Raw genomic sequence first — 25,665 nt, 5'->3', positions numbered from 1 at the left:
GTCAATTGCACTGCCACCGGGAAAGCAGAACAAATGTGCTCTCTGACTTTGGGGGGACTAATCTAGCTCCTCGTTTGGGGTTCAAGCACAAATAACTCATGGTCACCCTCAAATATTAAAGATAACATTGACCAACTGCATGCATATTAGGTCTATACCAACATGGCCAGCAATTAGAACTAATTAGGAGTAGCAATTGCTAGCGCCATGTGGCTGCTGCGCAGTTCTAGCTTTTAACCAAACCCAGTCCTAGTCCATTAAAAGTAAGTCCATCTTCAGTTTTTACTAGTTGTAATAGCAGGGTGTTTGTCCCGGTTACCACATGCTGCAGCCTCAAATTTTCAATGACTATCATTTACAAAAAACCGAGGACTTGATGCATTTGAGGGGGTCAAAGGTCGTATGAGGCCTTTTCTGCTACCCCTGAGATTTATTCAAAAGATGCAACCGAATAGCAATTTCCAAAAGCATGCACTGCTGCTTGTGCATTCATACTGCATAGTAATCGGCTCCTGGCTTGACTACTGTAACTTCCTCCTTGCTGGTACGACATAGCGTAACCTCAACAAACTACAAACTATTCAGAACAATGCCATCCGAGCTTCTATGAGTCTATCCCGACGGGACCATGCCATCCGAGCTTCTACGAGTCTATCCCGACGGGACCATGCCTCTACGCACAGAAAAGATGCCCACTGGCAACCAATTAGAGAACGGATGATAAAGTCCTCTCTATCCCTCATCCTTGCCTATCCAACTCAACTCCCCCTACCTCACGCAGAGAATTTGCCAGAGCAACTCACCCAGACCTAAAAGACTTTGCTACGGTTACAGACTTGCCACCCCGTGCTTCCGATGCACGAGAGCTGGAGGCTCCAGCTCTCCAGTAATTGCCGCTCGGCTGTGGAATAACCTTCCTCTCCACCTACATTCTGAGCCTTTGTACTGGCCTTTCAGAGAACAACTAAAAACTATTTTATTCAAGTGATCATTGTCATTGTACGCCACCCCCGCAACGATTCACCCTTCCCTACCTGCCTCATCCTCCCCTCCCCTCCCACCTATGCAACCAGTTCCTTGATGCCTGCAGGTTTTGCATACTTTATAAATGTAAAAATAAATAAATAGGAAAAAGGCGGTCCAGAATCAGAAAGGGATCGAGAACACAGCAATCAATTTGGATAATCGATCAGTAAACCAGTTGTTAACACTGCATACGTTTGTGCCACTTTTCAGGGCACATGGTCTCATAGTTGCCAACAGGTCGCTTGTTTACAGACACTGTTCACTTTTATCCCGAAATGGGTTTGTAGCCAACTATACTTTGCATGCTGGTCATTGTAGTCCAATACTTGCACAAGACAACGCAGAAACGTGCATTCCAGCATTCAAAGTGTTGTTGGCTATGAAAACAGGACTAGATTAGTGTGACCCCACGACATAGGGGGCCTTTAGTATTTGTTAATTAGGACAGGATGTGAAACATGTCTGTCGTAAGTTTGACCATTTTTTAAATTGTTGTGGTTATTGTGTCTTAGCCACTCATCGACTTTTCACAAATACAAAGTTCAAAATGTACAAAACAAATCCTCCACAATAGACTAGTTTAAAAGAAGAGCAGTTAGAAAAATACCACATTTTTAAGATCACATTTTCCCTAAAATAAAAAAGGAAGCAAAGTTGCAATACAATCAATAAGACTTGGGAGTAAGTGAGGTGCCCTCCCTGCTCTATATCTTCAAAAGACAATATGCTTGGAGAAACTGGATGCCATAGGTCGTTAACACCGCCTCATGGCCTGTTATTAACCTCTCCCAAACAATTTCAGATAACAACCATTCTTCCCTTTCGACAAATTGGCACAAGAATTTCACCCTCAAATCCCCGGTATCCCTACATTCGATGAAAATATGTCTAATCGTATGGGGGGGGGGGGAAGATTCACAATGTGGGCAAAACATTTGGAGTTCCCGATCTTTATCCTGGTAAAATATTACCTTCCCTGTTAGGAGAAGGTTCAATCGAACTCTTAAAAATGTGTGCCTTTTCCTCCAACTCGGGGAGTGCCTCAGGTACCTGAGCAGATAACCCACTTTTTTGGCATGAAGGGAAAGCGATTTAGAAAGAACCAGCGTACGCATACCATCGATTGTCACAATCCAATCTGTGCGTTTCAAGGCTTCCTTCGTCTTCAGTGTATTGGTCACGAGAGTCTAAATGGCACGTTTGCACGCTATTAGTAAATCCCCTACAAGAGATTTCAATTTTGAGAGGAACGATGATGAACACTGTGCCAAGTGCACACCCATGTCCTCATACAATGAGTTATTTAGGGGTCAATAGCAATCTGAGGAGGGAGGTCCTTCTCCATTCAGCGTGGGCCATAGGGACTGTAATCCCAACTTGTATCTGAGACTTGTCATTGGCAAAATGTGTGGGCTGCCCAGCACCCTTTTACATATTTGGCCATCCAGTCTCGACCAATCTAGTTCCCAGACTAATGGCTTAATCGCCACCCCGAAAAGGATCGCCAGGACAACTTTGCCAATTTAAAACCTAATGAGGGGCAGTATTGAGACCTTACAGAATGTGGCCAAAACCTTACGCATTTGAGCTGTTCATTGTGCAACCTTCCCTGTGAAGTTCATTTAAATTTTGGCACACAATGGAGAGGCATGCAGGACAAAGCGCCCAAGTACACCACCTTTGTGACAACCAGGAATATATGTTCACCCAGGGCCCACTTGAAGTTTACTACCCGGCATCCCGGCCTCCTAAAAAACATTATCTTTGACTTTGAATCTTGGTGTCTTAATTACTGCCTGTCATTCTCTGAAACCTAGGCCTTTTTCCAGTTATCCAGGTGTCCTAAATCTAGGTGTTTAATTATTGCTTGGCATTCTCCGATATTTAGATCCTTCTCCCACTCTCTAAGATCCTAAATTTAAGAGTACTCTCTCATTGTAAACCACTTTGTGAAATACGCGTGCCGACGCGGAGAAACTAAATAGGAGCAAACTGCTTTCCAAGCAGGTTGGAAACGGCAAACAAACAGGCAAGATAGTATAGAGTGTACACATGATATCTAGCTTAAATAGGGGAGGGAGTTCATTTGAGGACTGATGTAACTGGCGGTACCGGTTTGGAGTGGCATAAATTTGCATGTATTCTTTCAGAATGGAGGGATTATCCCGGAAATAAGAGGAATGCCCAGATTCAGAAATGATTTTAATTATGAAATATGAGAAGTAGCGGGGAGTACTAAATAAAAAAATACATTTGAAATGGAATGTATCAAAACAATTAGGTCATAGTTTAACCAAAGGAATATAAAACAGTACAGCCAATGCAGAAAGGAAGAGAATGAATTAAATGCACATATAATTTCATTGGTATGGATATAATGGTGAAAGGATTTTTGGAAAGTAAATTAAAACTGAAAAGACATAATTTGGCAAAAGAGGGTCAGAAATGCTAGTTAACAAGGAAGACAAAGAAGATGCATAATAAAGAGATATACACCGACATAATCAATTAAGAAGGACATCATGTATATGTTGTGTATTAAAGGAGAAAATGTAACCAATGAGGCAATGTCCTTCCTCTCCCCATCACCAACCCTTGATGTCGGTCTTATTTTTAATGCAATGAATATTAATTGTACAAACAAATTTAAATATTGGTTTTTGCATGTAATGTTTCATGATTTAGCCTGGTTTTGAGAAAGGCCACAGAGCCGAAAAGCGTGTCATCCTAGAAAGGCTACAAAAGTTCAAAATGAATTAAAAAAACACACCAACTAACATATTGTCTGGCACATCATTGGGAGGTTACTGAGCTTTTGCTTATATAACGGAGGGGTTTTACCCGAATTACTCGAGGGGTGCGACACATATAGAGGATCAAGTCGCGGGGGATCAGATGGAGTAATAAAACCCAAACAAGAGTTTTAATCATACTTGTGTTGATACTGGAGAAAACCAAGCGTTTTTGAAGAATTAGGCATTAGTTGATAAAATTGCAATGCTATAATTGAAGTGTATTGTGTTAGGTGGAAATCGCAATAGGAGTCGACGCGTGTGCAATGACAATAGTTAGATTCATGCAGGCAAGGCAATTTCTTTTTATTCATATGCTGTGTGTGGTTGAGTAATATTTTGGGGAATTCCTGGGCATAAAGCTGGAGACCATCATTGTTTCGATTTGATTTGAATTATTTTAAATAAATTTGAGTTTGCTTAAAAACGGCCGGTTCCTTTCCCATAATTGTGGGGTGGGAATTTGTGAATAGGGGACATGAGACTAGTCGTGTCACCCTAATGAGTGATTATAATTTAAATGTAAAATATAACTATCTTTACATAATCATCAGGCATCATACCAGCTGACCTTCATATCTAATCCCCCATGTTACATGCCTGTAAACTCTGCAAACACCCCGCCTATGGCATCCCTGTTCTGTGTTCCAATGTTTCCTCTCCTGAAACAGGTCACCTTGGCATTATGACTTTCTACACCGGTAGTACCCAAATTGATCGTTTCCAATTGACTGTATGGTAAATCTGGCCAGTACCATTCGATAGTTCTGAAACAATCAATTTGGGTAATCACTACCAAACATGGGGAGCCTGGGTTGCGGGGGTGTCCGCCACTCGCCACGTTTAGTAGTGATGTCCTTTGGGGGTAGCAAACCCGCTCGCTTCCAGAGCTTTGGAGGCAGGGGACACAAAAAAAAAGAAAAGCGGATCCTGGGGTGTCGGATCCAAGCCACGTAGGAGGGACGGATCCGAAGCTGCAGGGTCAGAAGATTAGCAGATGCCTAAAAGGTAAGAAGGGTGGGGTGGGGGGGTTGGTGGGGGAGTGTACGGGGGGGTTTCAGTTTGGCTGGATTTGGCCACAGCAAAATTGTCTTTGCAGCCGGATTGACCACAGTCTATTCGGCCGCAAACAATTGCGCCCTGGCCAAATCGTATACATCCTATACACCCATCCTTGTAAAATGCTTGTTTATAGTATGGCTGTGGTCCATGTGGCTGCTTTTGTACAGTGTTTCCAGGTGAAAGCACTATTCCCCTGTCTAATAAAAATAAATATGAAAATTATAAATAACCAAAAGAAAAAACTGTTAAGAGTATTCAGTCCACTTCTGAAGGCTATATCAAGAAAACATTGGAGAGAGATCAGAGGCAAGCTACCAAAATGATGTGCGATTAGCCCGTAGGTGCTATGAGACTTGAGTGCTATCTTGGGTGCTCAGCCATCAAAACATGCCAATAATCCAGGGGTCTGCAAACTTTGTTTCATTTTAGGCTGACTTCCATGATCCCTCAATATTGATTTTGGTGGTTACTGCTGATGGGAGCTGTAGTCCAAAACATCTGCCTAGTCGAAGGTTGCAGACCCCTGCAATATTGGGACGGCGCTGGGACCAGTGAATTATGACTCAAACAATCAAACAACAAAACAGAAGAAAGCTAGTACAAAAGTAAGAGTTGTGCCATGGAAGCACACTTCTGGAAGTAAATGGCACAATAGGACCTTGTAACATTGGCTGAACATCACAAACTATTCGTTTTAATGAACACATAGTGCATGCAACCTACTCCAAGCAAGAGATTTGGAACCAAAACTGTAAAATAAAAAATCCAATTCAGCGTTAGACATGGGGGAGCAAAAGTAATCGGGAGTTAATGGTAAAGCTGGGGACCATGTTTAATCTCTGTGTCAAGTGTACGCAGGAAAAGAGGCAAAGCGAATGGCTCTGAGAAATCTAACCCAATGTTTTCAAGTTACTTAATCGCAGGGCATGCATAATGAACTGGGAAAGACCGGCATCCAACCTACCTCCGGGACAGCCGACAGGAACGGCTTAATGTAGATATTGGAGTCATGAACCTTGAGGTCGTGATCCCCAAGTCCTCGCGTCACGCCAATTGTTGCCATCACACGAGCCTGTGGACAAAACGCACAAATTCGTAAAAAAGTAACCCCTCAAGGGTATGCAGAGATCCATCATGCATTGTACCCCAAATATGTTTAGCTTGCATCTTAACCTTTGACCTCGTCAAGGATATGCTTTACTAACTGTACCCATTTTGCCTAACTTTGCATTGCCAATGAAGCAATATTGACTAAGGGGTGGAGGAGGGGGCATTCCAATCCCAGTATGTCCCTTACTGGGGCAGGAGCAATACCAGTATGTCCCATACTGGGGCAGGAGCAATCCCAGTATGTCCCTTACTGGGGCAGGAGCAATACCAGTATGTCCCATACTGGGGCAGGAGCAATACCAGTATGTCCCTTACTGGGGCAGGAGTCGGAAGGCACGAGGTGAAGGCGATGATCCTCATTTCTTTACCCTCTTTTGTACAATGTGAAAGTAGCATGGTAATGGGTGCTAAAATCTAGTGGTCATTCTGATGCATCATTTTGTGAGAACGTGGAAGTCTCCGATATATGAAAGACACAAACATTTACCCGGTAATGCTTTGTCTGGTTAGAAACACATGCTGTGCATAGCATATTTTTTTATATCTAATGGTACGTCCAGAGAACTAGGCCTCAGCAATGGCGTTCCCGTCATACTATCCATATTCTACATATTTGCATGCGTTCACAACACCCGTGGGTGCCTGTTCACTTAGCAAACAGTTTGCCCTTGCATTGGAGGCAAGAACATCCATTAAGCGAGTCCTAAACTCTGAAGGACAGTTACTGCAGAGAGATTCAATAACACCCAACTCCACCCTTACCAGGAACTCTACGACAGTGACAGAACACTGGCAACTGTTAGCAGAAGAGATAGCCTACCTACTCTAAAAGGGGACATTAAAGGAGCACACCTCCCACATGAGCATAGGATGGGTCATTTACTCCACACACCTCTTGGTGCCCAAAACATTTCTTAACAATGCACCTGGTCCTCCATCTTCGCTCAGCGAACAAATTCGATATATGGAAGACTGCCACATTCGCACAAATGTATATAAAAACAATACACAATTATCAGGGTGTATTAGCACCAATCTTCTTTAAACGTATGTTGCATACAACAGAGAGTGGAATAATTCCAATATCCCGATCCAATACCCTCACCCCAATCCTTTCAGAAAAATAAAGACCTCCTTAGAGTTTCACCTGATCAGACGATTTCTCTACTAAATGTAGTTAAGTTATGTGCTAAAACACTGGTCAATATATGGCTCATCGAGTCTAACACCAACAACATGGATTTATGCCTGGTAGAGGCTACACCAGTCACATGAACCTAGACATTTCTAGGATAGACCCTGCAACATCCCATAACTTGGATCTCCCGGTGTGCTTTCTATATACAGAAAAGGCTTTTGATTGTGTTGATTAGGATTTTCCAAGGTAGTGCCTGTACAAATCCCTCTGAACACCAGCTCTTTTACATTGGGTAAGGGATCAGGCATTACAATACAAGTAAGATACACAGACAAGGCCAACCCTATTTCTCAGCCCGTCTCAGTCCCTACTCTCCCCCTCGCTCCTTATGAACATCCTCTGCTCACCTCTTGTGCCCCTTACGCTTCCTTTACTCTGGAATGCTCCCTGGCTCTGCACTTCTCCCGCTCTATCTGGATTGAAATCCTACCTTCTAGCTCTCCACCTTTTTGAAGAACCATGTCTCCCCGTTCTCCTCTCCCCCTGCCTCTCTACGACAACCCCAGAGCACTTATCCCTCACCCCTTCATCCTAAAACTAGCACTTCCTCCAGGATCCATTCCTATATCATGCACTAATGTCCTGGTCCCTGGTTCATGTTTCTACCTCCCTGCATCATCTGGTCTTATATTCACACCCTCTCACTCATTGAGGCCTCTGCTTTGTAAATCAATTTATAAAGATTTGGTAAGTATTTTTGTTCCAAAAATGCATTGCTTCCCCTGTAATTTTCATTAAATTAAAATAAAAACATTACGTGTCAATGTGACCCTCGATGACCCTTTTTCTATAGGGCGAAGTAACCAAAGTAGCTATCTGCACCCCCTTTACTATTTGTTCTTTGTATGGAACAATTTTTTTGCAAACTGTCAAAACGATACCAACATTTCCACAAGAATAATTTCAATAAATGTTTTTTTTAATAAATGCGTTGGTTTATACTGAAGCTAATGCAATCTTTATTAAAGAGTCCTCACTAGCCTTAACCTGCGTCAAGCAAATTACAAATCTGAAGGTTTCTGGCTGTAAACCTTTTCTAAGACACTCATAATCACAACTAAAAGAGACACTGCATTAGGTTCTTCAAATGAAGAACAGACAGACTACCTGAGCATTCAAATAAAGATACTGATGGTTAACTAGACAAAGCAGCCTGCCACAATGCATTCTTCTTCCCTAATGGTCATTGCAATGTAAATGGCCATCTTTCCAAGGTTTACTTATTTCACGCCCGTCCGTCATACATCTGGTTTCATTCTTCCAAAAATGTGATTCTGTATGTTCACACTGTATGTGGCAGATGTGACACGGTCACACGCGCCAGGTTAGTGGATGAGATTGGAAGACCCTGCGGGTGAGGGAACGCCACCTGCTCTAGGATGCTGATCCTGAAGGCATTAGCGTTACATTGGGGATTTCCCAGGGCCGCTACCCCATTCATAGCCTTGTGTGTCTCGTATCCACTGCCATCCCCAAGACCCCCGGTGTGGCCCATGGAAGCCGAATAAACCACTGGTGGACCTGTGATCATGGGGCTCCATGAACTGCATACGGACATTAGCGAGTCCCAATAAAAGGCTCCATGAACTGCATGCGGACATTAGCGAGTCTCAATAACGGGCTCCATGAACTGCATGCGGACATTAGCGAGCCTCAATAACGGGCTCCATGAACTGCATGCGGACATTAGCGAGTCCCAATAAAAGGCTCCATGAACTGCATGCGGACATTAGCGAGCCTCAATAACGGGCTCCATGAACTGCATGCGGACATTAGCGAGTCTCAATAACGGGCTCCATGAACTGCATGTGGACATTAGCGAGTCTCAATAACGGGCTCCATGAACTGCATGCGGACATTAGCAAGCCTCAATAACGGGCTCCATGAACTGCATGTGGACATTAGCGAGTCTCAATAACGGGCTCCATGAACTGCATGCGGACATTAGCGAGCCTCAATAACGGGCTCCATGAACTGCATGCGGACATTAGCGAGCCTCAATAACGGGCTCCATGAACTGCATGCGGACATTAGCGAGCCTCAATAACGGGCTCCCTGAACTGCATGCGGACATTAGCGAGTCCCAATAAAAGGCTCCATGAACTGCATGCGGACATTAGCGAGCCTCAATAACGGGCTCCATGAACTGCATGCGGACATTAGCGAGTCTCAATAACGGGCTCCATGAACTGCATGCGGACATTAGCGAGCCTCAATAACGGGCTCCATGAACTGCATGCGGACATTAGCGAGTCTCAATAACGGGCTCCATGAACTGCATGCGGACATTAGCGAGTCTCAATAACAGGCTCCATGAACTGCATGTGGACATTAGCGAGTTTCAATAACAGGCTCCATGAACTGCATGCGGACATTAGCGAGCCTCAATAACGGGCTCCATGAACTGCATGCGGACATTAGCGAGTCTCAATAATAGGCTCCACGAACTGCATGCGGACATGAGCAAGTCTCAATAACAGGAAGTAACATATTTGGTTAACTCATTTTGAGCGAGTTGACCAAATACACACAGGTATATATGTATTGTTGAGGTTTAGAAATGGTGGAGGGGCCTGGGGCAGTGAGGGTGGATTGTTGGAGGACTCTGCCCATACCAGAAAACAAGGGATGCCAACCAAGGTCATTTAAAAGGAGTCGACTGAATTTCCCACAACTTGATTTTCTTTTTATCACACAAACCAATTAACAAAAGCCATCATAGAATCTTCTTGACGGGAGATACTTTAATTGGATTTGCTATTAGTTGTAAATAATTCACATCTGATTTGACAACTCCAGTCATTGGCCCCAGATATCAGTGGATTTGACGATTTAGTTAATCACCAGGTGTATTTAGCCAATGCCTGCACCACTGATGGGTACAGACCATTCCAACATATATTTGCAGATTTTCAGGATGTGTTCCTTAAAGATCGCTTTGACTGTGGTTAGACCAACGTGCATGTCACTACTCCTCCTCCTACAGATCCAAACATGGAACGGGTACTTGTTAAACAATACCAGATACTGTTGGCATCTTTTCAATAGTTTGATGAGATCATTAGACATTCAGAAGATTGTCAAATTATTCACCTAATTCATAGGACCCATAACAAGCCCTAATGCTGGGGATCCTAAAACCAAATATAGAACGGAGACTGTGTGCAGACATGAGGAGGTTGAATAAAAGTTTTGAAGCCCATTAATTTTATAGACTAAGATGTTGCCCAAATTGGACAAGCCAGTACAAACTTTCCTCTTTCATTGGGGAAAAAAAACATAACTGGTAAAGTACTCATTTCTGGTACATGAGTAGCAGGTACGAGTTCAACATGTTCCTAGACAATGCCCTGCCGGGTGCCACAGAAAGTGGAAACTTAACTTATGTTGAAGAAGTTTCGATAAAGTCTCCCACTCATGTCAATCATTTGGTAGATAACCACCACGTGCTTACCAAACTGTGTGAGGCAAGGGCAAAATTAACTCTCCAAAAAGCTCCATGGCATAGGGCCCGGTTTAACTGTTTTGGACTTCAAATCACACCAGAAGGGCACAACCCAAAAATGAAAAAGGTGAAAGCTCTTCTGAAGTTGAAAGATTACATTACATTGAAGGAACTGAGTTTATTATAGCTAATACAAATCTGAAAGGTCAATGAACATTAATTATGCTAGGTTACGCAGATCCTGCTTAAATTGAGAAAATATGCCAAGTGGGAATGGGTGAGGTCCAACAGCGGCACTTAATTTACTTGAAAGTTTGTTTTATGTGATGCACCTTACCTGTCATGTCTAGAAAGGAATACTTCTAAAAACCGGACATTCAGACACCTGTCTAACAGCGGTTTAGTACAAAAAGCATGGTCAAACTAACAAGCTAACATCATATGCGAGTACAAATGAGTTTTGGGTACAACTGAGTTTTTGAAAGTGGTTCACTCGCTGCAAAAAGGCACTATTAGCTACAGCATGGTGAATTCAAAATGTGGGATGCTTCATACAGAGGGAGTAGATGGAATCATGGATAGTAATCGGTCAACTTCCTGAATTACTACTTTAAAAAATAAATTGTATTAATAACCTAGCAAAAAATGCCGTACTTCGTACAGGTTCAGTAGAACGGCATGATAACACTCATCACTTGTTGACAATCACGGAGCAGATGTGGAGGAGAGGTGAGAGTTGGCGTGCTGCAGCATAATGGGACCTTCTGTTTGCTCTTCCAACCGGTCGCCTCACCCTGACGCAGTGCAGTATGCATGGTGCATTGCAGATATCCCAGAAATGGTGCGTCCGAGGGCCTTGAAACATGGTTTTCAAATTCTGTGCCTCGCGTACACATGCTTGAAATGAGCCCACTCCGGCCCTTGTACAACCACCTTGAAGTTTTGCAGCTCCCAGGCAACCGTCTCATGTGTGCAGGGGCAGAAATCCAGGGAATGGGGTGGGGTGTCCACATGTAATGTAGCCAGTGACCACCGGAGGGCTCTAACAGGTAACTGTGCAACATTTGGTGCAGATTGCTGGAACAGTGTGGAATGGTATGAGGAACAAACAGATTTTTGTTATATATGTATATATATATATAGTTTAGCTAAAGTGGCAGCAGTAAAGACAGACAAGTGATCACAGTTCAAGGGTGTTTATTAAACTGTATAAATGGGTTGTAAAAAAGCCTAATCTAAGATGGGAGCAAGCTACAAACATCAAATAATAATAGGGTAGTCCTAGTGGCGTGGTTTCAAAATACAAGGGCTTATACTAAAAAAAAGCTATTGCCAATCCTTACAACTAAATACAGAAAAGTGTGGGGTAAGGTCAGAGCCGGACTGGGAACCAAAAGTGGCCCTGGAATATTTTTCAAAGTGGCCCCATAGTTCACTGAACGAGCGTGCACATGACGGGAGCTCAACCCTCCTTCTATGAGGGGATTTGAGTTTCCCCCAAGAAAATGTTGACTAGAATTAGTCGAAATGAGTGCATTTGAAGCATGTTTTAAACATATATGGATTGAAAAGTCATGTCTTGAATAAATTCATGATCTTTCAAAGTAGATGATAGAGGGACCAGGGACATTCCACATTTTGCAGATGAGAAAAATTAATTCATCTAGTTTAAAGGTACCCAGACAACATGCATCCCTAATCCATTTCATCCTATTCTCATGCTAGGAAGGGGATACAGATAAAAGGCACTATTAAATGAGCACTGGCAATGCCAACAGTGTTGGCTTTTGTGTAGGCATGGTGGGAGAGGAATTTGTCAGGCACTGCTGTAGTCGTACTAACTGGATTGTAGCAGGTGGAAAGTGGTGAGTGTACCTGGGCATATAACAGCAGTGCCTGGTGAATGCCTAATATTGATGCACAAGCTTAAACAGTTGGCTTTGTCAATGCTTGTTTTGAACAGGACTTCAGTGAAGGACATGTATAGTGCTTATAAATCGAGTGGCTGAAGGCAGACCTGGTTGACATTTTTATTACACCGGTAGTGCTTTTGCAGTTCCAATTAAGTCATTAACTCTCAGAAGACTGCTTTGAGAAAACACTGGCAGGCACTTTGAGCACACAGTTTGATGGTAAGGCTTGATAAAACTAGCTCAAAGAGATCACAGGAGGATGTGTTTTGGTTGGAGAGGGGCTGAAAGCAGGTGGAAATGGCCGTGGGGCTTATTATAGCCATGTACAGTCAATAGCTAAATAAATACCTAAACACTACAAGCTTTGTGTCCCACCTCGTGCTATTTCTTCCTAGCTATACTCTAATGCAATAGTTTCAGCTTCTGTGTGGCACTTTAGCCAATTCCAGTGGTCGAAGTGAGCGGGAGCCGTTGGGAGCAGTGCTCCTCTACTTTTTTAAATTAAGTTTTCCTGTTCTTATACTTTTATTTTAGAAAGAAACCGTTCTGGAAGTTTCATTTTAAAATAAAAGTGTAGGAAACAGTTGAAATATGCACTTCAGTGCACTGTACTGAACATTCCTTAAACAGTGGGCACTTTTGTTTGGGGGTTTGTATTGTGAGTAGGAGGGGCCATGGAGATGGGGTTCGTGGCGAGTGGTGCAGGCCAGTAGGGAACATAGTTCCACTACTTCTTTTCATGCACTTCGACCACTGGCCACTGACCACTGGCCAAAACCAATTTCCGGGCCGCCAAATTTCAAACCTTGTGAAGCTTTCTGCATATTGCTGTGGTTATGCCCAATACGTAGATACCAAGTCACTGCACAAGGACCTTCAACCGCACACTAAGAATCCGAAAGAAAGCCCATGTGAGCCAGTGTAGAGGTGACAGTTGACAACAGCTAATCTTGATTTATTCTTCCTCCTCTCCCGTGCAATCGCGCCTACCGATGGCTAATGCATCATCGTGCCATAAATGTGCTTAAAGCATACCATGTACGCATTGCAGTGGCAAATTATTTCACAGAGATGTGCTTTTTCTGGAAACTTTTAAAAAGCAAAGTTGGGAGGGGAACAACAAGAGAGATCCATATTACGAACCATGTTTCCGTGTTTAAATCAAATCCCATATCAATGCATCGGAAGTCGTCCTCCGCATGCACGTGCAGTGTGCACGTTAGGTTTCCTGCAGTGCCCACAATGTTCATCCAAATCTCAGTGCCAAGCACGTTGCTACCCCCTTATTAGAGTTCGCCCCTCTGTATCGCTCTTCTGTTTTCTAGCTAGGTTTGCGCTACACTAACGTATGCTACATACGCACATACTTATAGCGCTTCCCAGTGCAGCGGCGCCTAACTCCTCACTTGACCTTATGATTATGAACCATTTCAGACCCCAATGCCAGTCACATTTATATACTGTCGGGATGGAAAGGAACAAGGACGAATTTCTCATTACGTGCCTGCAGTCGCTCTCATAAACAGCATTTTGCAGCGCTGTGATAGACTTAAGTTGGTACTCATGCCGCCTTACCTTTCTGTGAAAGGAACGAGACCTGCTGCCCTGAGCCAGTGCCAAACAGTCAATGCAGATGGTGCAGGCCCACAGCCTGCCTCATCGTCGAGTCACCAAAACTGTAACTGGCATGCGTTGGGCCGCACATGCGCATGCGAACAGCACACTAGGAACGTGCAGTTTCAGTGATGTGCCTGGCCGATGACTCCCATAATTTGCAGACGCACAAGCCACGGGCAGAAAGGTCACCCAGGCAGCACGCCGCGCAAACTCCACCCAGCCCAGCCTGGCTGGATGCATGGGATTATGTCATGATTTCCCTTTGATTATGTATCCCTCCACCAAGAAAAGAGGCCCTACACCTCGAGGCCTACCGGGGAAACTCCCGGTGTCCCGGTGGGCCAGTCCAGGCCTGGGTAAGGTTCACAAATGAGAAGTCAGGATGAGAGCTTTTGTCAGCACAAGCCTGCAGTTCCATTCTCAGGTACCAGGACCTCTGGTTGTTAGTTCTTTTTCCTCAGAGGACCTGCTGCATGCAAAATAACAACCAAGAGTTCCTTTCCATCACTTGCTGGCCAAAGACTTGACTGTACAGCGGATTTTACTAGACCTCTGTATGACCACTTTGACACACTTCTCGTGGCCCTAGCACAGCCTTTTGGTATCAGTAGTTTCAACAAAAATGAGGAACCAACTAGAGTCTCTCGCCGTACACCCAAGTGGTGTCCGACCCTTTCAGCTGGCTTTCCCCTACGACTTTCACAGTTGTTTGAACTTTCTTTTACTTGCAATTTTTTCTTGTATCTGGAGTCAAGGACGGTACCACGGTAGCAAGTGCCTTCTGCGCTCCTGCTCATCAGTGTAGGCTCGCTGCATGTACCATAGAAATCTGCTGCAGCACACGTTAGCCTTTGTTCGCGGTCTTGCAATTTCTTCCACAGAGGTCTGGTTCGGAAAGGGCAAGGTTGCATCTCGCCTCGTCACGTTCTCGGAGCCTTTCTCCTCCTCCTCATCAACTGCCACCCTGGAATAGCTGTCTCGTCGTGCTGTCTGCCCTGCTCATAGTGTGCTCTCGTGCTCCACCTTTTTATCCCTGTGGGGAAGGGAAATGGCCGTCAGGTGCAAGTGATTCTGGTCAATTGCCTGTCCTTCATGTTGTGACATATCAGGTAAAGGGCCCCAACGTTAGTCTGTTGTGTCTCGTGGTGTGCGAGAGTATTCGTGTTAGGAAAGGGGCGGTACAGAGGTTGAGTATCCTATATAGTAGGATAGGGAAGAGGCGTTATGAGAAGGGAAATAACATGTCTCACTAGTCGTTGTTCCCGCTCCACTCCCCGAGGACGCCCATCCAGGTGATCCTCCCGCACTGGTCCACCCCCAGGAACTGGATCCAATAGCGATGGCCATGTCCTGGCCACCTGGATGACAGATCCCCAGGGACTAATTAGGGAGAAACCTTCTCACAATCCTTTCCTCCTTGTGATGTAGCCACATTTGTTTCACAGAGTAACCGGGAAAGAAAATCAACGTTTCCCTGGTCTTTTCCTTTTTGGTATTCCACAGTGAAACAATAGGGTTGTAGGTCTAGAAACCATTGCATGACCCAAGTATTGGATTCTTTGCATTGGCTAATCCAAACTAGGGGTGAATGATCTGTAACAAGTGTGAACTTTTGTCCTAATAGGTAGCATCTAAGATGGATGATGGCCCACTTGATGGCCAGGGCCTCTAGTTCCAACACAGAGTCGTTTTTTCTCATGGGAATAGCTGGCGATTAGTGAATAATATGGGATGTTCTAGTCCATTGCAAACCAAGGACAGAACGGCTCCTAACCATGTAAGGGAGGCATCTGTCTGTAAGACAAACTCTTTAGAAAAGTCAACTACCTTCAGGATTGGGTTCTGGCACAGAGTCTGTTTCAAGGTGTTATAACATATCTCATCTTCATCATTGCAATGAAGTTTCTGGGGTAAGGCATTTTTAAGTTTATCTGTCAGCCGGGGTGTTTTATCTGAAAAGTTGGGGATAAATCTACGATAATACCCTATTAACCTGAGAAAAGCTCTAAGATCTCTTTTGGTCTTGGGAGTTGGTGTGCCTAGGACGGCTTTTACTTTTTCATGTTGCGGTTGTACATTCCCTTTCCCTACGAAGAAGCCAAGTTATTTTACGGCTGACCTGGACAATCTATACTTAGCTGCAATAGCAGTTAGGCCAGCATTTCTGAGGAGTTTCATGATGGTATAAAGATGGAAGAGTTGGTCCTCCCATGTCTTACTATAAATGACAATATCTTAAATATAAGCCCCGCAGAAATCGGACTAGGGTTGTAGAATTTGATCCATGAGTCATTGGAAAGTGGCTGGTGTGCCGTGTAAGCTAAAAGGAAGAACTTTTAATTGGAACAGTCCCAACGTGTTGAGAATGCAGTCTTTTCCTTATCTGGCCCATGTACGGGAACTTGCCAGTACCCTTTGGTTAAATCTAGGGTAGATAGAAAGGTGGCTGATCAGAGTTTATCAATTAGGTCATCAATGCGTGGTAGAGGATAGGCATCGAAGTCCAAAATGGCACTGACTTGACGGAAATCTATTCAGAATCTCCAGGAATGGTCAGGTTTTGTAACCAACACGATAGGCGAGGACCATGAACTTAAGGATGGCTCGATGATATTGGCTTTCAACATTTTGTTGACTTCCTCAATCACTACCGGTTTGCGGGCTTCTGGGAGTCTGTACTGCTTTAAATTAACAATTTTACCTTCAGGTGTTCTAATATAGTGGTATGTGCATTTTGCTCTGCCGGGTTTTTCTGAGAATACATTGGGAAACGAGACAACGTCTTTTAGATCTTCTTGTTGGATAGATAACTCGGGAGGAATTAAGTCAAATATCTTCGGGACCCAGACAGGCTAGTATCTTGGCCTGGGTATTTGACGGGTTGTCTTTCCATTCTTTCAAGAGGTTTACATGATACAAGTGGATTTTCTGTTTCTGTCTGGTTGGGCTACTTTATAAGTACAGATTCCCGTCTGTTCTATTATCTCATAAGAGCCGTACCACTTGGAAGCCAGTTTATTCTCTGAGGTGGGTAAGAGGACTAGTACTTTTTGTCCTATAAAGAATGATCTTAGATTCACTTTTATGTGATAATCAGACTTTTGTTGGCTCTGGCCTTTTCCATATGAGTACAAACTAAGTCTCTTACTAATTTCATAGGTTCTCCCATTCTGGTGGCGGTCTGCGAGATGGGAATGGGGGCCTCTTCTCGTTCTTCCCAGGTTTCCCTGAGCATGTCCAGGACATCTCTGGGTTCACTACCATAGAGTAGTTAAAATGTAGAGAAGCCTGTGGATGCTCAAGGGGTTTTCCTTACTGCAAATAGTGCCCACAGGATCATTCGATCCCAATCTTTCCCGTCCATATTTACCAGTTTTTGTAAAATCAGCTTCAGGATTTTATTGAATCTTTCATCCAGACTACCGGTTTGGGGATGGTACACCGAAGTTCGCAAGGTAGTAATGTGTAATAGCTCTTTGACTTCAGCCATAAATTTACTCATAAAATTTGAACCCTGGTCTACTAGTATTTCCTTGGGAAAGCCGACTCTGGAGAAATACGGTAGAAGGTGTTTGAGGATCTGCTGGGTGGTATTATTCCGTGTTGGGAAAGCCTCTGGATATCGGGTCGAATAATCTACAATCACAAGGACATATTTATTGCCTAGTCTGTATGTCTCTAGCGGTCCAGTTATGTCCATACCAATTCTTGAAAAGAGGACTTCTATGATCAGCAACGGATTCAAAGGGGCAGGTAATGGGATATGTGTACTGGTCTTTTGACAGATCTCGCATGTTTGCATAAAGGTTGGTATATCAGAGTGAATACCTGGCCAGTAAAACTTTCCACTAATATGCATCTGTGTTTTAGATTGTCCTAAATGCCCTCCGGTAAGATGGGAATACACAATCTCTAGTACGACCTTCCAGTAGCTCTTGAGTATTACCAGCTGTGTTTTTACTAGGCCTTCTATAGACGTCTCTCGTCTATAAAGCAATCCTTGTTATAAGGAAAAAACAGACTTCCCTTATGTAAGGAACTCATGGTGGCAACAGTAAAGACAGATACAAGTGATCACAGTTCAAGTGATCACAGTTCAAGGGTTTTTACTAAACTGTATGCAGGTTGGAAAAATGCCTACTCTAAACCTAAATCTAAGATGGAGCAAGCGTCGACCATCAAATAAAGATAAGGTAGGCCTAGTGGTGTTGTGTCAAATAAAAAGGGCCTATAATGAGAAACCTATTGTCAAACCTTACAACTAATACAAAAAGGGTGCTGGACAGTTTTCAAGAAAGAAAGAACTGTTCTCAAATAATATGTCAGGATGTGGTAGCCTGGGTCTTCCTTCCCCATGTTTTGATCACAGGGTAAAGTGGGATCTTGGAGCACAGCACACACTCAAGCTTCCCCAGCACGTGTCGACAGTTCTGTTCCAGTCCATCAGGAGCCTTGATGGCCAAGTCTTGTTTACCTTGAAAGTCTCTTGCCCTCGAGGGCCTTACGCGCCCAAATACAAAAACAAAAGTTCCTTCAACAAAATGAAAGTTTGTTTCCTGGTTTCACTTATGGTGAGGATTCTTCACCCATGGGTGTCCCTCTTCCGGGCGTGGACCCTTTACAAATCGTATGCTATAAATCAATAACAGTTCCTTCTCTTAATAAACTTTGGGTGATGGCTGGATCTCCCTCGTTCGGCTCGTATCCCTCTCGACTGTTGACCTCCCCCCACCGGGCTCACTATGTCTTTCAACAAATGTTCCTTTATCGTTCTCATACAAAGGGTGCTATTGGCTCACCCCTGGGCCCCCCTCTTCTGGGTGCTGACCCTTCAGAACACTTTGGACGACAGCTTTACCCCCTGGATATCCCTTGGCCGGGCTCAGATCCCAAATGAGGAGAGGGCACTTCCCTTCCCCTTCTCTTGCAATACTTCTTGCTTCACAAATCTGAATGTCTTTTTTATTCCAATTTTTATTGAATTTTATAAGGATCACAGTTTACACATGAAATATTGGATCCGTTAGCTCAACAGCAGTACAACAAAGTACAAAGAAAACAACTGCAAGCGCGTCCTTTAACCTACCCACCGCCCCCCTTCCCCCCTCCACCTCCCCCACTCCACTTAAACGGCTCTTTCGTGTACACCAATGCTCCATTACACCTCTGGGGAATCCTTGGCCTTCCGCACAAATGACAGACCCAGTTTGTTTATTATAACCTCTATGATGGGAAATTCTGGCTTCATAACTCCCCTTCATTGTCATGTTGGGCAAGTACCAACGGTCTATTGAGTATATTTTACACAAAAATCTGACCATTCCATTTCCACGGACCCTGCTTCTCCGTGAATGGGTGCGGTTAAACGATCCATCCGGTATACGTTCCGGGCTGTAATGACCCATTTACTCTCTCGTGGGAAGCTCTCTTTTCCAGTATGTTGCTAGACATGCCCTCCCAGCAAGGAGCAAACTGTGAATCATCCTTGGCAATCTAGTAAATTCTCCTTCATGTTCTTGCAGGCCAAATAATATCAGCATCAGTGTGTTCCCCCTCGCAACACCATCCAGGTCTTTAATCCAACTAAGGAACTCGTCCCAATAAAACTGGACCTCCTTAGATCCCAATCATATATGCCAGTAATCGGCCCTCAATCCACGCTCATGCCAACACATGGGGCTCGCTCCTTGGTACATCTTGGAAAGCCCATCTTGGAAAGCCCATCTTGGAAAGCCTAACCGGGTCATGCTGCCATCTATGTAAAAGCTGATACTGTGTAGTTTGTACTGGCAGGATATTGATGTCTGTGATGCCCACCTACAGATCATCTGCCATGTCTGTGGGGAAAGTTGCCTCCCCAAATCCCCCTCCCAGCGCTGTCCCAACCTGTCTAATGACTTCCTTTTCGTCTCCACTAGGGCCCTGCATAATACACCAATTAATCTCCTCGGACCAAACCTGGTGTCCAAGATCTTCTCAAAAGGTGTCAGTTCCGTATGTAATTTCTCTTTCCAGGCCTCCCTCGTCATCACCGCCTTCAACTGTAGGTATAAAAAGACTGAGAGCAAGCCCAGCTCCAATGCCTCTTCTAACTCCTGTATCGTAATGAAGATGCCCTCTCTCCATAATTGTCCTGCCCTTTCCAGCCCAGCTTCGTACCAGATCTCAACCTCTCTGGGTTCGGAGTGGCGTCCCTGATTCCCGGGACCCAAAGATGACCCAGCAGGGATGGCCAAGTTTTAACTCCTGCCAATCCCGCTCCCGGTCGCCAGATGCTCCAAATGGTGCCCAAAATGGGATGTTCCCATATCCTATGGAGTAGTTTCGACCTGGTAACCCATAACCATTCCCTGACTGTCGCGGGCCTCAAGTAGTGGTTGTCAAGGCCCACCCATTGCAGGTCTTCCCGCTGTCTGAGATGTGGATAAGAACCATAAACTGAGTGGCTTTATAATACAGATGTATGTCCGGAAGTCCCCCCCCCCCACTGTCCTTTGGGTGACTCAATGTACTGAGTAAAAACGTACCGGGGCCCTGCTTGTACCGGGGTACTAAGAGCAATTTTTCTCGAGTTGAGAAACTGTGCTGGGAAAGTTTCTCGACTTGAGAAAAAAAGGAAAACAAAATAGCTGTCAGGGATCGGGGAGAAGACACTACACGTAGTCCATTCTCCCTCTCCATGGCAGCCATTAAAAGAATGAAAAAAAAGTAAACAAACAAAATGGCTGCCATGGAAGGGGCGAAAGGACTACATGTAGTCCCTTCTCCCTTTCTATGGCGGCCACTCGCGGGAAAGAACTCTGGGACGCTGCAGTGGAGCCTTGTCAGGCAGGTAAGGGCGGGCGAGGACCAATGAGCTTGCTTTTTACAAGATCATTGACCCTCGCCGGGTACTAATCAGAGATATAACAGACCATTTCTTCTCTTAACTGGGTCCCCTCTTCTGCAATTTACTATTAACAGTTAAACGATATAGGGGGTGCTAGAGGCTACAGACTACACGGTTGTATTGAACAGCTCACAGCAGCTGAGCACAGACAAGAAACAAAAGGTGGTTTCCAAGACTGTCACTAGACATTGCTGTCCTTTATAGCAAACGCCTCGTTTCCTTTCCTGTACGGCCGAGACATGGGACTTGGATTTTGACTGTGACTCATTCATCATTTACCCCCAAGGAATATGTTCCTTTGCCCCATTGGCTCCTCTGCTGGCCTCCAGTACTAGTTGACGCAGCTCAGTAGAAAGCCAGGAATGTCCCTCGAGGGATTGTAGCAGTAGAAACCCTGACTGGGATAGTTGCATACTTTGCTTGCAAAACAACCGATGCAAAAACCTCACCATAAAATTATGGGCAGTTTAAGAAAATGTCATGAATCTACATGCACACAATTATTTTCCAGTGGAAAAAAATATTATTTGCAACAACTCATGCCCCCTAATAGTCTTGGGTTGGCGCTCAGTAAAACAATTAATTTATAAGAGATCTACTCCTAATGAAGCCGTAAAAACTTATGAAGCATGCAAACTGCCTGAAAAGTATTGTAGATTTAATATATTTTCCCCAAATCCCATTGATGAGTAGCGTGAAGAATAGTTCCATACCCCTAATGGTATTGCAATGCTGCCCTCCCTTTATGAGGTCATGCTAATACTGCTAAAGCAGGAGAAACAGAAGATGACATTTGCGTCCCAGAATCCTTAGAGGGCAAATTAATAGGTCTGGAATTTCACCCTAGAATAGGGACTGGGCAAGTGCACATATGCACAGCTTACAATGAACAAAGATTTGGAGTGTTAGGGGATGTCAATGGGTGAAAATAGTAAAATCAAAGAGAAAACCCCACGAATTACATGTGGAGTGGAATGTTTGGGAAAATACGAGTCAGAACACAGTTCTACAATAATGTGCTGGTTATTGGCATTACAGCCCCATGCTTTCACTATCACACATGGCTAAAACCGCCCAGCGGAGAATGGCGATGTTTTAAGACCCTACCCTTAGAAGAAACAACGGGGAGTGGTACAGAAGGAAGGGAGCTATGCGAAAGTCCCATGTTGCAGACTAGGGGATGAGAGATGAGAAACCATGGGGGCTGGGAGAGTCCCACAGGTTTCCTAGCCTTGTAAACCCTGGTTGTCCCTTAGAACCCCAACATGTCTTAAGAAATGTGATCAGAGTAATGAAAACCAAAGCTGCTAGAGGTTTGAATACCCTACTGAATACCCTACTGAGCACTCATCGGGCTCAGTGGACCAAGTGACACCCAGGTTCGTTGGTGCCACTCTTCAGCATGCCGATGAATCCCTCTTACTTCAAACTGCAGGAGGCAACGGCCGCATGATGGGGGAATCGACATTTAGTACCTCAGCAATCATCAGGCAGAAAGAAAGCAGGAGCACAGACATCACCAAGCCAAGCTGTAGAGGAGGAGATGAATGGCTCCAAGATGGCTGCCGGCACTGCTATAGACTCTGAGGCAATCGAGTTCGCCCTTCAAGCTTGTAGTCCACCCGAGTTTTCACCAATCATTTAGCCTGCTTGGCACACAGCTGCTGTACCTTTCACACCTGATGCACCAATCCACACTCCAGAGAGGATATTATAGGGGTGTCAGTCACGCAAACCTCATGGGAGTTAGGAGTCGCACAGTAAATTTGCAAGACAGGGGAGCGCAGCGAGGAAGGAGAGAGTGGAGCAAGCGAGAGAAGAGGACAAGAGAAGGATTACAAAAAACATCTGTTATCCATCAATAGCGCCAAGATTCCCCTCTGGGGGTGAACATGCGCTCTTCAAATACACGTTATGTTAGGTTAAGGATAAAAACTGGAGAGGATAGAAGATGAAAGAGTGGAGGTGGGGGGGGTAGGGGGGAAGAGATGAAAACAAGACATGAGGGGAGGGATGCAACTAGGAGGAACAACATTTGAAGGAGAACAGGGCAGAGGGAAAACATCCAGAAAGAAAGAGGATGGAACGTGGCCATATTTAATGCCCAGAACAGAAAGTTGTTTCTGTGTCAGTGGAGAAAAGGCCAAGATAAAGGCCAGGACCAAACCGGCATGCTCAGCAAAATAGATCTGCTCAACAATAAAATACGCACCAACCAGAACAGACTGGGCTCACCCCATCACATAGCCGCAGCCCCGCCTCAAACATATCCACCCCATCTCTTCTCTTTCAAGGACGTCTCAGAACCTAAAGTCCTCTTCATCCTAAAAGACCTCAAACCCTCGTAATGCAAAGGCAAGGTGTGTCCTGCCACGATCATTAAGGAAGGCTCCGACATCCTGGCTTCCTTCATCACGGCCTTCAGCAACGCATACTTCGCCTCGGGACGTGTCCCATCAAGGATTAAAGAAGCCTGGGTACTCCCCCTCCTAAAAAAACCTCACTAGACCCCAAGGCCACCAATAACTATAGGCCCATCACGACAGTCCATCTACTAAAAATTATTGACAAAGCAGTCTATCTACAGGTCCAACACTTCTTAGAAGTAAACCACATACTGGGCATATGCAAATCGGGTTTCCGTCCCAGCCATGGCACTGAATCAGCATTGCTGGACTTAAAGAATCAGATGGACGAAATCAGAGACGGAGGCAAAGCAGCTATGCTCCTCCTTCTGGACCCATCGGCCTCATTCGACCCAGTGGATCACAAAATCCTCTGCCACCGCCTCACTACCTCAGCCCGCTTCTCAGGTGAGTCAACATCCTGAATCACCTAATTCCTTGAGGGTAGACTCAGAGTGTTTGTAGAGCATGCAGGCGCTGGTCCCTCCCCCATTCCATGCTGAGTCCCACCGGGCTCCTGCATCTCTCCCACACTATATAACACTCACCAGACCTCTATTTGACATCCTGGTTTCCATCGGCATCGCTTACACCAACTACTCCGATGATACTCAAATCCTCCTCCCCCCTCACAGGCATCTACGAAGCAGACCCCAAATACCTCAATATAGCCTACACCACCATCCAGGCCTGGATGGCAGCAGTCTATGCCTTAACGGGGACAAGACCAAAATCCTGTTAATAGGGCCCCCGGCGACACTAAAAAAAACCTCAACAGCCAATACTCTGATTTCCACATAGATAACATACATATCCCGGTCTCTTCCGCAGTTAAGACCCTAGGAGTGTACCTAGACGCCACTCTCTCTATGTCTCGACCAAGTCAGCTCCATGGTCTCCTCTGCAGCTTTCTCCACCAAATTACTGAAAGCAACTAAACCGTTCTTATCCACTGCGAGTTGACTCGCCATCGCCAGAGCCGCTATAGGCTCAAGGCTGGACCGCTGCATTGTCCTATTCACTGGCACATCCTCCAAAAACCTACAAAAAATACAAGTCATCCAAAATAATGCGCTGCGAGCAGCTCTCAGCATCACAAAGAGTGAACACATCATGACACATGACAGCAAGAAGGGAAGTCCACTGGTTGCACATCAGAGAGCGGGTTCTGTTCAAAACACTATCCATCACTCACAAATGCCTCGCCAACTCGGTATTGTACGATCGGCCCGAAAAAAAGGTCAGACCGTACAATACGACGGAAAAAGGCTACCACCAAAGGTTCGAACACCAAAAGTTCGAACCTTTGGTGGTAGCATTGCAGGGAAGTAAAAAAAGGCTGCGGGGGTGTCCCCCACAACACCCCACTCACTATACTGTGTGGTATAGTGAGCGGGGTGTTGCGGGAGACACCCCCGCAAGACACCCGCAAAAAAAAACAAAAAAAAAAACAGGGGCTGCAAGGGTGTCCTCCGCAACACCCCGCTCACTATACATTACAGTATAGTGAGCGGGGTGTTGCGGGGGACACCCCTGCAGCACCCATAGTATGCAAGTGTGTTCGCATGAGAAAGGTGCAAACTTTTGGTAGTTCGCACCTTTCTCATGCAAACTTTCCGGCTGCGGCAAAATCAGCCGCGGTCGGATCACTTTGAATTCGCCAACTCCCGATCTCTCCCAGAAAATAATCAGAGCCCACTCATCCAGACCCACTAGAACACAGTTCACCATGTGAGGAACTCATGGTGGCAACAGGTAAGACAGACACAAGTGATCACAGTTCAAGGGTGTTTATTGAACAATGAATTCTGTATGCAGGTTGGAAAAACGCCTAATCTAAGATGGCAGTAAGCTACAACCATCTAATGAAAAAATAAGGCAGTTATAGTAGTGCTATGTCAAATAAAAGGGCCTATACTAAGAAACCTATTGCCAAACCTTACAACTAATACAAAAAGGGTGTGGGATAGTTTTCAAGAAAAGAAATTAGTGTTCTCAAATAATATGTCAGGATGTGGTAGCCTGGGTCTTCCATCCCCATGTTTTGATCACATGGTAAAGTGGGATCTTGGAGCACAGCACACACTCAAGCACAGTACAGTCTTGGGCTTCTCTAGCATGAGACTACAGTTCTAATGGCAGCTCTCAGGACAGCTGATGGCCAAGTCTGGTTTCAATTGAAAGGTTATAGGTTCACCCCTGGATTCT

At 44.8% G+C, this 25,665-nt stretch overlaps 1 protein-coding gene across 1 annotated transcript in view; it reads right to left on the bottom strand.

Moving 5' to 3' along the window:
* Positions 1 to 25,665, bottom strand: part of PPM1H (protein phosphatase, Mg2+/Mn2+ dependent 1H) — a 625,702-nt gene that overhangs the window by 77,320 nt on the left and 522,717 nt on the right. The window contains exon 8 of the mRNA XM_069629843.1: positions 5,845 to 5,952. Within this exon, the coding sequence (XP_069485944.1) occupies positions 5,845 to 5,952 (108 nt within the window). The remainder of the gene's footprint in view (positions 1 to 5,844; positions 5,953 to 25,665) is intronic.

The sequence above is a fragment of the Ambystoma mexicanum genome, chromosome 12 (genome assembly GCF_040938575.1).
Source record: "Ambystoma mexicanum isolate Mex_15411 chromosome 12, UKY_AmexF1_1, whole genome shotgun sequence".
NCBI lineage: Eukaryota > Metazoa > Chordata > Amphibia > Caudata > Ambystomatidae > Ambystoma > Ambystoma mexicanum.
This window is presented reverse-complemented; position numbering and strand designations above follow the sequence as displayed.